Here is a 12201-nt window from a genome sequence, read left to right as displayed (position 1 = left end):
AAGATTAAGGTACATTATAAACAAAGTAGACGGTACGCAGATTTCGAGAAATCACTTTTCACATGGTTCCGGCAAAAGCGGGCTACAGTTCTACCAATTAGTGGCAACATGCTGAAGGCAAAGGCGATAGATTTAGCTAAAATGATAAGTATCACTGATGATTTCAAGGCTTCATCAGGATGGTTGCAAGGATTTAAAGATCATCAAGGAATCACAGGGAGAACAATTTGCAGTGATTCAAAATCTGCGGACGACGTCACTGTGCAACACTGGAAAGAAGAGGTTCTACCGGGTATCATAAGCAAGTATCAACCTCCAAACATCTACAACTGTGATGAGACCGGCCTATTCTACAATCTCTTTCCTAATAAAACATTAGCTGAAAAAATGACTCATGCCATGGAGGGAAGAAAGAAGTAAATTTTGTGTAACAGTACTTCTCACCACCAATGCAGATGGATCTGACAAACTTCCTCCACTTGTGAAAGGAAAATCGAAGAATCCGAGGTGTTTTAAGGGTGCGAAAACAAAACCTATGGAATATGAATGCAATGGCACAGTGGTTGAAAAAACTGGACTTTAAAATGAAAAAGAAACAGTAGAAGATCCTTCTTCTTATGGATCGATGTGCAGCTCATCCAGCTCAAATCGTTCTAGAGAATGTCGAGTTGAATTTTTCCCTCCTAACTATACCAGTGTTCTACAATCGCTTGATTTGGGCATCATTGCAAATTTCTAAGTGCATTATATAAAAATGCTGGTTCAACATTTGATAACACTGAGTGATGCAGGAAATGAACTTCTCTCCATTAATTTGCTACAAGCCATGGACTTTATTTTGGCTGCCTGGAAGCAGGAGTCATCCTCCACAACCAGCAACTGCTTCCGCAAAGCTGGCGTCTTACTAGAAGAGGCTGCCTCTAATGATGATTATGGGGACGAAGTTTTGTCTGGCAATGAGCTAACGCCACCGGAAGGCGTAGAAGTCGATACTTTTGTACATTTCGATGACAATCTGGCTGTATGTGGAGAGCTACCGGAAGAAGAGATTATTGCTGATGTATGCCAACAACGCGGCGATGGACCAGCTACAAGCGATAGTGACACTGGAGATGGAGATAACAACTTGAATTTTGAAACACCTGAACTGAGTGAACTGTTAAGTGCAATCGATGTGTGTAGGCGTTACATCAGTGCGAAAATTTGTAGTGAAAATGTTTTGAATTCATTACTAAGTTTGCAAAAGGAGGTTTATACTCTTAATGCAAGAGAAGTGAAACAAGCTAAACTATCTGATTTCTTTAAGGCTGGACTAAGTTCAAAATAATATTTTCTGTCTTAATGTGTTTATTATTTGCAAGGATTTACACATGTAGGTCTATTCCATTTGTTTTTGAGTAAATATGCGATGTATTGCGTAAGTCTGATTTCTAAGTAATTCTGAGTTACAAGTAGTTTTTTCTCTTCCCCTTGATATACGTAAAAGTCAGGTTCAACTGTATTATTTTCCCTGAAAAGGCCATGCAGCCAAATTTGTGAAGAGTATTATTGAATATTTCCTGTCCGACTCAGTCTGAATGGTCAGCGTTGAGGCCTTCGGTTGAGATGGTCCCGAATTCGATTCCCCACCAGATCCGGGATTTTGATCGCCTTTGGCTAATTCTTCTAGCCTGGGGACAGGGTGTTTTGTGTTTGTCCCAACACTTTCCTCTTCATATTCAGACGACACACTACACTACTAACCACCAAAGAAATACGCAATAGTGATTACGTCCCTCCATACAGGGTTGGCGTTAGGAAGGGCATCCAGCCATAAAACAGTGTCAATTCCACATGTGCGACACAGTTCACACCCGGGACCCTACAGGTGTGGGAAAAGCGGTAGAGAAAGAAAAAGTTATTATAAATTTCCTGCTAAATCATGCAATGCCTATCCTTCCTTTCAATCGCTGCCTTGCACAATACGCACATCCTAACTCGATTATTACAGTCATGCGTAAAAAATTTTAACTACTGCTAACAAGTAACAACTGATTATTACCACAGTGAACAAGAGAAAGTTAAAAAAAAAAAAAAATAGAAAAACAAGTTGCTCATACCTTGGTAACTGTTGACACACACGTTTCCAGTTCGAATATCCCACAGTTTTACTGAGCCATCACATGAACCTGAATACAGCAAGTTTCCATTCTGAGAATTAAACCTGTTAATTACAAAACATTTTATCAGAAATGTCTTCCTTATCCAAGTCAAACTGATATATTGTCTCATAACCATACTTGGCATGTTTAAATATAAGAAAATTATTCCAGTGTTTCTTTCTTAAAAACTGGCATCATTAGGATACATCACCCACCCTCTGTTCTACAAGAAATATCCCAACTTAAAAATGCAAATGCTTAAAATAAAATAATCCCAAATACACAGCTACAGCATTAACAACAACAACAACAACAACAACAACAACAACAACAACAACAACAACAACAACAACAACAACAACAACAACAACAACAACAACAACAACAACAACAACAACAACAACAACAACAACAACAACAACAACAACAACAACAACAACAACTTGGAAAAAATCTCGGAGACCACAAAGAAAAGGAGGCTGGTGTTTCTTGGACATCTATACAGAATGAACATAAACAGACTTACCAAACAGATATTTGATTACTTCTGGAGAAAAAAAGACCACTACAGCATGGATTAAGGAAACAAAAAGGGATATGGAAAGGTTAAGCATCTTGGAAGACCAGCTGTTAGAAAGAAATACGTTTAGGAACACATTGAAGAATTTAGAAGGTGTTCAAGCCGCAGGAAGAACGAGGAAGACCGGAAGAGCCTGGACAGATGAACAACGGAAGGAGGCCAGCGAACGCATGAAGGAGTATTGGACACAGAGAAAACTCTGCACGAAGAGAAAGAAATGAAGTTGTAGCGTGATCCTTAGTGGTCCATTCGCTTGTAAAAAAAATTTAAAAACATAAAATAACAATAATAATAAAAATAAACTGCAAGTACTTTTCCAAAGGATTTGAAGTAATAAAAAATGACATAAAGGAAAATTATCGGTGCAATAAGCTGACCATTAGAAACTCACTACGAACCACCGTAAATAATAGCAATGACAACAGCAACAGCAACGACAATAATAAGGGGAACATTATAAACAAAATGCCTAATAGTAAAACACAGCATGTCACTGACCTAGCCAGTGGAAGGTCAATGAACTCGTGCCAATGACAGAACACTTAGCACTGTGCTAGAGTGGAAAGTTGTTGTTGTTGTTGTTTGAGTCATCAGTCCATAGACTGGGTTGATGAAGCACTTCGTCCCACCCCCTACCGCTCTTAACACCTACACTTCGCTAAAAAACAACTTAACAAGTCCTGGGTGTCTTAAGATGTGTCCTATCATTCTCTCTCTCTCTCTCTCTCTCTCTCTCTCTCTCTCTCTCTCTCTCTCTCTCTCTCTTGCTCTTGTCAAATTTAACCAAATCAATATCCTCCCACCAAATTAAATTTTAGTACCTCTTCATTCATGACTCCAACAATCCATTTCATCTTCAGCATTTCTGTGTAACACCACATTTCAACGGCTTCTATTTTAATTCTTTCTTTCTGATCTAGTTACAGTCCATGTTTCACTACCATACAGTGCAACGCTCCAGATGAAAGTCTTCAAAAACATCTTTCTAATTCCGATATCAGTCAATCAATCATTCAATCAATCAATCAATCAATCAATCACTACTGATCTGCATTTAGGGCAGTCGCCCAGGTTGCAGATTCCCTATCTGTTGTTTTCCTAGCCTTTTCTTAAATGATCGCAAAGAAATTGGAAAATTATTGAACATTTCCCTTGGTAAGTTATTCCAATCCCTAACTCCCCTTCCTATAAACGAATATTTGCCCCAATTTGTCCTCTTGAATTCCAACTTTATTTTCATATTGTGATCTTTCCAACTTTTAAAGACACCATTCAAACTTATTCGTCTACTGATGTCCTCCCACGCTATCTCTCCTCTGACAGCTCGGAACATACCATTTAATCAAGCAGCTCATCTCCTTTCTCCCAAACCTTCCCGGCCCAAACTTTGCAACATTTTTGTAACGCTACTCTTTTGTCGGAAATCACCCAGCACAAATCGAGCTGCTTTTTTTTTTTTTTTTTTTTTTTTTTTTTGATTTTTTCCACTTCATGAATCAAGTAATCCTGCTGAGGGTCCCATACACTGGAGCCATACTCTAGTTGGGGTCGTACCAGAGACTTATATGCCCTCTCCTTTACATCCTTCCTACAACCCCTAAATACCCTCATAACCATGTGCAGAGATCTGTACCCTTTATTAACAATCATATTTATGTGATTACCCCATAGAAGGTCTTTTCATATATTAACACCTAGGTACTTACAATGATCCCCAAAATGAACTTTCAACCCATCAACGCAGTAATTAAAACTGAGAGGACTTTTCCTATTTGTGAAACTCACAACCTGACTTTTAACCCCATTTATCATCATACCATTGTCCACCGTCCATCTCACAACATTTTCGAGGTCACCCTGCAGCCGCTCAGAATTTTGTAAATTATTTATTACTCTGTACAGAATAACATCATCTGCAAACAGCCTTATCTCTGCTTCCACTTCTTTACACATATCATTGATATATATATAAGAAAACATAAAGGTCCAATAATACTGTCTTGAGGAATTCCCCTCTTAATTACACTGACTGACAGAGCAAATGCAACACCAAGAAGGAGTGGTCAGAACTTTATGCCAATTGCAGGGTAGACTGACGTCACTGAGGTATGCTCATGATGTGAAATGCGCCGCTGTGCTGCGCACGTAGCGAACGATAAATGGGACACGGCGTTGGCGAATGGCCCACTTCGTACCGTGATTTCTCAGCCGACAGTCATTGTAGAACGTGTTGTCGTGTGCCACAGGACACGTGTATAGCTAAGAATGCCAGGCCGCCGTCAACGGAGGCATTTCCAGCAGACAGACGACTTTACGAGGGGTATGGTGATCGGGCTGAGAAGGGCAGGTTGGTCGCTTCGTCAAATCGCAGCCGATACCCATAGGGATGTGTCCACGGTGCAGCGCCTGTGGCGAAGATGGTTAGCGCAGGGACATGTGGCACGTGCGAGGGGTCCAGGCGCAGCCCGAGTGACGTCAGCACGCGAGGATCGGCGCATCCGCCGCCAAGCGGTGGCAGCCCCGCACGCCACGTCAACCGCCATTCTTCAGCATGTGTAAGACACCCTGGCTGTTCCAATATCGACCAGAACAATTTCCCGTCGATTGGTTGAAGGAGGCCTGCACTCCCGGCGTCCGCTCAGAAGACTACCATTGACTCCACAGCATAGACGTGCACGCCTGGCATGGTGCCGGGCTAGACCGACTTGGATAAGGGAATGGCGGAACGTCGTGTTCTCCGATGAGTCACGCTTCTGTTCTGTCAGTGATAGTCACCGCAGACGAGTGTGGCGTCGGCGTGGAGAAAGGTCAAATCCGGCAGTAACTGTGGAGCGCACTACCGCTAGACAAGGCGGCATCATGGTTTGGGGCGCTATTGCGTATGATTCCACGTCACCTCTAGTGCGTATTCAAGGCACGTTAAATGCCCACAGCTACGTGCAGCATGTGCTGCGGCCGGTGGCACTCCCGTACCTTCAGGGGCTGCCCAATGCTCTGTTTCAGCAGGATAATGCCCACCCACACACTGCTCGCATCTCCCAACAGGCTCTATGAGGTGTACAGATGCTTCCGTGGCCAGCGTACTCTCCGGATCTCTCACCAATCGAACACATGTGGGATCTCATTGGACGCCGTTTGCAAACTCTGCCCCAGCCTCGTACGGACGACCAACTGTGGCAAATGGTTGACAGAGAATGGAGAACCATCCCTCAGGACACCATCCGCACTCTTATTGACTCTGTACCTCGACGTGTTTCAGCGTGCATCGCCGCTCGCGGTGGTCCTACATCCTACTGAGTTGATGCCGTGCGCATTGTGTAACCTGCATATCGGTTTGAAATAAACATCAATTATTCGTCCGTGCCGTCTCTGTTTTTTCCCCAACTTTCATCCCTTTCGAACCACTCCTCCTTGGTGTTGCATTGTCACTGTCGGTCAGTGTATTAGGGATAAAATTAGTTTGTGATGACAATATGAAGGAGGTGGGAATTATAGGAACATACAGGCCTGGAAGAGAGGAAAGAGAAATGGAAATATTTGAGAAAATAATAGATTATATTCATAAAAACAATAATAATGATATGGTAATAATTGGGGGAGATCTAAATTTGCCTGAAGTTGAATGGAATGGAGCTGCAAGTGAAGCCCATGAACAGAAACTGGCAAATAAGTTAATTTGGGAGGGAGGATTTACATAAGTAGTACAAGAACCGACTCGTCTCAATAACTTACTAGATGTATTCTTGGTTAAACCATGGGAAATTGTTGATAAAACTGAGGTAATTGACGGAATAGGAGACCATAAGGCTGTAACAAAGGTTGTAGGACTCGTACCAAAAAGGCTTAATAAGAGGGTTACACAAGACAAGAAATTGTATAGAAAAACTAAAGTTGATGAATTTGGGACTTACCTTAAATCACAATTCAGTTGTTGGATAAGTGAAGGTTGTAATGTGGATACACTTTGGGCTAAATTTAAAGGAATCATTTGGGAAGGAGAGAAGAGATTTGTACCTGTTAATAAGGGTAAAATGACCTCAGACCCTGTTTATTATACAAGGGAAATGTTCTTCTTCTTCTTCTTCTTCTTCTTCAGCGTTTGTCCCGCCTGGTGGCAGGGTCGGCTGTATGGATTCGTTGTCTCCATTTAATTCGGTCACGGGCCACGTCAGGATGTAGTCTTACAGCTTTCAGTTCGTTGTGCACTGTATCGATCCATCGCTGTCTTGGTCGTCCCTTGGGCGTCTTTCCAGCGACCTCCAATGTATACGCTGACTTTGCCAGTGTATTGTCTTCTGCACGCAATATATGTCCAAACCAGCGCAGACGATTTTCCTGCATTTTCTTCTGGATTGGTGCAACGCCAAAGCGTTTCCTAATATTGTCATTTGAAATATGATCCAGTCTAGTGATGCCAGCTGTCCACCTAAGCATCTTTGTCTCCATGACGCTTAGTCGACGTTCTACCTCCTTCGTAGCAGGCCAACACTCGGTGCCATAGAGAGCGACGGGACGGATAACAGTCCGGTAGATCTTAGATTTCAGATGGTCCTTCATCCGACGGTCGCAGGTGATGCCCGTTGTCATTCGCCACTTCAGCCAGGCTGCGTGTATCCTTGTGTTGACCTCATCAGTAAGTCTGCCATCAGCAGAGAGTGTGGAGCCCAGATATTTAAATTTCTCTACTCGTGGTAGATCTTCACCATCAACGTGGATGGTTCCAACTTTTCGAGGATCTAATGTCATGTACTCTGTCTTCTTTTTGTTGAGGCGCAGGCCGTATTGCGCTAGTCGGTTGTTCCACTCTTCTGTTTGGCGCTGGAGATCAGACTTATTCTCAGCAGCCAACATGACATCATCAGCATAGAGAAGTGTCCATGGTATTGGCTTGTGCAGATCGGATGTAACAGTGTCCATCACAAGAATGAACAGCAGTGATGATAAGGCAGAGCCTTGATGTACTCCTACAGTGATGCGGAAATCATCGGACGCTCCTGCGGCAGCTTGAACATAACTCCTTGGTTCTACATAGAGCATCTGTACCCACTTAACAAGGTGCTCTGGAATGCTATGTTCTCGTAGCGCTAACCAGATTACGTCATGTGGCACCCGATCAAAGGCATCTCAAGATCCAGAAAAGCGAGATGAAGAGGCTTATGTTCTTCATGGTGTTTCTCAACTAACAGCCGTGCAGCGTGGATTGCATCCATTGTGCCACAGTTTTTCAGCTTCGTTTCAATTTCTGAAATGAAATGAAATAAAATAAGGAAATGGAAATTTGTTTAAAAAACATGTGTCTTTACATGATAACTAAATGTATAAAAAAGTTCTTTACCTTGCTATGTTAGACTCCAATTCTACTGTGACCCTGGAGGGACATTTGTTGCTGCTTTGCATCTTGTATAGTAATGGTGTGTGCGTTCCGTTGTATGCTCCTCCTTACGGGGAGGCAAGGTTGCGGAGAGGGGAGGGGGCGTGTCGGTTACTGTCACGGCATCAACTTTAGAGGGGCTAGGGAGAGGGGATGTACAAAATGGCGGAGGTTCGTTCTTATTTATCCTTTTACTATTTCTTTTGCCTAAAATTTCAAGACTCGATAGTGTCCCTTCAAATACAGGATTTCTAATGTCAATAATTTCATTTAGGTTATTGTCCTGATTGCTTTTTTGTTCTAAATAAATGTATAGATTTTCTAATGTATTAAGGAGAGCTCCTTTGTTTATTTTATGCAATATAGTTAAATCCTGCTCTATGGTTGTGAATTGACGTCCGGTTGAACTCATGTGTTGACCCATCGCAGAATTTTTTTTTTATGTCTTTCAGCGTTGACATGCTCCTGGTATCTTACAGTAAAACTGCGCCCTGTTTGTCCGACATAACTTTTTTTGCATTGGTGACACTTCAATTTATAAACTCCTGATTCAGAATGTTTGTTTTCCCCTAGGGAATTAACACTATTGTAATTAAATAATTTATGCTTTGTGTTATTGCTGGTTGAATATGCGATCTTATAATTATATTTTTTAATAAATTGGTTACTGTGTATAAATTAGGGTTATTAAACGTGAACTTGGCGTATTTGTCTTTCTTTTTTGTTTCGGGTTTTAGGTTAGTTTGTAATTTCTGTTTGAATTTACCGATTATTTTGTTTATTATGTTTGGTTCAATACCGTTGTATTGGGCTTGTTTGCGAATAAAGCGTAGTTCTTTTTCTCTTTCTGTGTGTGTAAGGGGTATATTAAACGCTCTATATATGTAACTGTAATAAGCTGACCTTTTTTGCGATTCTGGGTGCAATGAGTAGTTCTTTATTGTAATGGGAGTAAAAGTGGGTTTTCTGTGTATCTTGAAGACAAACTCTTCCTTTTTCCGTGTTACAGTTATGTCTAAAAAGTTAATGGAGCTTTCTTTTCCTTTCTCTAATGTAAACTTTATTCTGGAATCAAGTGTATTTAATTTATTGAGGATATCGTCATTGTTATTCTCTCTTTGATCTATTACGGCATAAGTGTCATCCACAAAGCATATCCATAAATTGAAACCTTCTATTTGTCCTATTATTTTGGTATGTTCGAGGTAATCAAGATAAATATTGGCTAAAATGCCGGAAGCAGGAGCACCCATTGGGAGGCCGCCTTGTCTGTATATTTTTTTATTGAAAGTGAAGTAATTGTGTTTAGTGACGAATTTAAGTATATTAATGAAATCTTCTACTTCTGGTATGCCGAGTTGTTTATGTTCTATAAGATTCTTCCTGATAATTTTTATTTTTTCGTCCACTGGGATATTTGTATACATGTCCTTGATATCAAAGGAACATGTTACTCGATGTGGTGTTAATTTAAAGTTTTTGAGTACTTTGCAAAAGTCTACTGAATTTTTTATTGGTGTCTTGTTGTGAAAAACGTAATGTTTAGTTAGGAATGTATGTACGTATTGCATATGTATTCAATAATTTGAACAGTGTTACGAAGTCAAACATTTTTTAAAACTTTTAACCGCAAGCAGACTTTTTATTGTAACAAAATGAAATTTTTAACTACTATTCAAATGAATACACACAGTTTTTAAGCTGACCAACTATGTAATCATCCGTTCTCATATCATTAACACACTAACCCCTACATTGTTTTTAATATCATTTAATTTAATTGGTATTTTTAGTAGTTTTTAAATGAATCAATGTACCGTACCTGCAAACTAACGTGTTTTAAATCTTAGCAATTCACCTAAGCTACAATAACAGCTGAGGATGTTATTAAATAAGGAACGAAACATGTACTGTTGACAAATAAAAATTTTTGCCAAAAGGCAAAAAAAGTATCAAAACGGTGGAAGAATTTTAAATACTGTAAAAATTAGTGATTAAATTTTGATATGGAAAATGAAGTTGTTTACTTGCAACATACCACTTAATCGAGCAGCTCTTCTTCTTTCTCTCAATTCTTTACAACCCAAACATTGCAACATTTTTGTAACGCTACTCTTTTGCCGGAAATCACCCAGAACAAATCGAGCTGCTTCTCTTTGGATTTTTTCCAGTTCTTGAATCAGGTAATCCTGGTGAGGGTCCCATACACTCGAACCATACTCTAGTTGGGGTCTTAAGAGACTTATATGCACTCTCCTTTACATCCTTACTAGAACCCCTAAACACACTCATAACCATGTGCAGAGATCTGTACCCTTTATTTACAATCCCATTTATGTGATTACCCCAATGAAGATCTTTCCTTATATTAACACCTAGATACTTACAATGATCCCCAAAAGGAACTTTCACCCCATCAACGCAGTAATTAAAACTGAGAGGACTTTTCCTATTTGTGAAAATCACAACCTGACTTTTAACCCCGTTTATCAACATACCATTGCCCGCTGTCCATCTCACAACATTTTCGAGGTCACTTTGCAGTTGCTCACAATCTTGTAACTTATTTATCACTCTATACAGAATAACATCATCCGCAAAAAGCCTTACCTCCTATTCCACTCCTTTACTCATATCATTTATATATATAAGAAAACATAAAGGTCCGATAATACTGCCTTGAGGAATTCCCCTCTTAATTATTACAGGGTCAGATAAAGCTTCACCTATACTAATTCTTTGAGATGTATTTTCTAGAAATATAGCAACCCATTCAGTCACTCTTTTGTCTAGTCCAATTGCACTCACTTTTGCCAGTAGTCTCCCATGATCCACCCTATCAAATGCTTTAGACAGGTCAATCGCGATACAGTCCATTTGACCTCCAGAATCCAAGATATCTGCTATATCTTGCTGAAATCCTACAAGTTGAGCTTCAGTGGAATAACCTTTGCTAAAACCGAACAGCCTTCTATCGATCCAGTTATTAATTTCACAGACATGTCTAATATAATCAGAAAGAATGCCTTCCCAAAGCTTACATACAATGCATGTCAAACTTACTGGCCTGTAATTTTCAGCTTTATGTCTATCACCCTTTCCTTTATACACAGGGACTACTATAGCAACTCTCCATTCATCTGGTATAGCTCCTCCGACCAAACAATAATCAAATAAGTACTTCAGATATGGTACTATATCCCAACCCATTGTCTTCAGTATATCCCCAGAAATCTGATCAATTCCAGCCACTTTTCTAGTTTTCAACTTTTGTATCTTATTGTAAATGTCATTGTTATCATATGTAAATTTTATTACTTCTTTGGCCTTAGTCTCCTCCTCTATCTCGACATTATCCTTGTAACCAACAATCTTTACATACTGCTGACTGAATACTTCTGCCTTTTGAAGATCCTCACATACACACTCCCCTTGTTCATTAATTTTTCCTGGAATGTCCTTCTTGGAACCTGTTTCTGCCTTAAAATACCTATACATACCCTTCCATTTTTCACTAAAATTCGTATGACTGCCAATTATGCTTGCCATCATGTTATCCTTAGCTGCCTTATTTGCTAGATTCAATTTTCTAGTAAGTTCCTTCAATTTCTCCTTACTTCCACAACCATTTCTAACTATTTCTTTCCAGTCTGCACCTCCTTAGTCTCTTTACTTCTCTATTATAATAAGGTGGGTCTTTACCATTCCTTACCACCCTTAATGGTACAAACCTGTTTTCGCATTCCTCAACAATTTCTTTAAACCCATTCCAGAGTCTGTTTACATTTTTATTTACCGTTTTCCACCGATCATTGTTACTTTTTAGAAACTGCGTCATGCCTGCTTTATCAGCCATAAGGTACTGCCTAATAGTCCTACTTTTAAGACCTTCCTTTCTATCACATTTATTTTTAACTATCACAAAAACAGCTTCATGATCACTAACACCATCTATTACTTCAGTTTCCCTATAGAGCTCATCTGGTTTTATCAGCACCACATCCAGGATATTTTTCCCTCTGGTTGGCTGCATCACTTTCTGAATCAGCTGTCCTTCCCATATTAACTTATTTGCCATTTGTTGGTCATGCTTCCTGTCGTTCGCATTT

The 12201-nt window shown here is 40.0% G+C and overlaps 1 protein-coding gene across 5 annotated transcripts in view; it reads right to left on the bottom strand.

The window, feature by feature from the left end:
* LOC136863898 (WD repeat-containing protein 89) overlaps nucleotides 1-12201 on the bottom strand; it is a 429002-nt gene that overhangs the window by 315567 nt on the left and 101234 nt on the right. For all 5 annotated transcript variants that reach the window (XM_067140308.2, XM_067140306.2, XM_067140305.2 and 2 more), the window contains exon 4: nucleotides 2100-2203. In XM_067140308.2, coding sequence (XP_066996409.2) covers nucleotides 2100-2203 — 104 coding nt within the window. The remainder of the gene's footprint in view (nucleotides 1-2099; nucleotides 2204-12201) is intronic.

The sequence above is a fragment of the Anabrus simplex genome, chromosome 2 (assembly GCF_040414725.1).
Source record: "Anabrus simplex isolate iqAnaSimp1 chromosome 2, ASM4041472v1, whole genome shotgun sequence".
Lineage (NCBI taxonomy): Eukaryota > Metazoa > Arthropoda > Insecta > Orthoptera > Tettigoniidae > Anabrus > Anabrus simplex.
This window is presented reverse-complemented; position numbering and strand designations above follow the sequence as displayed.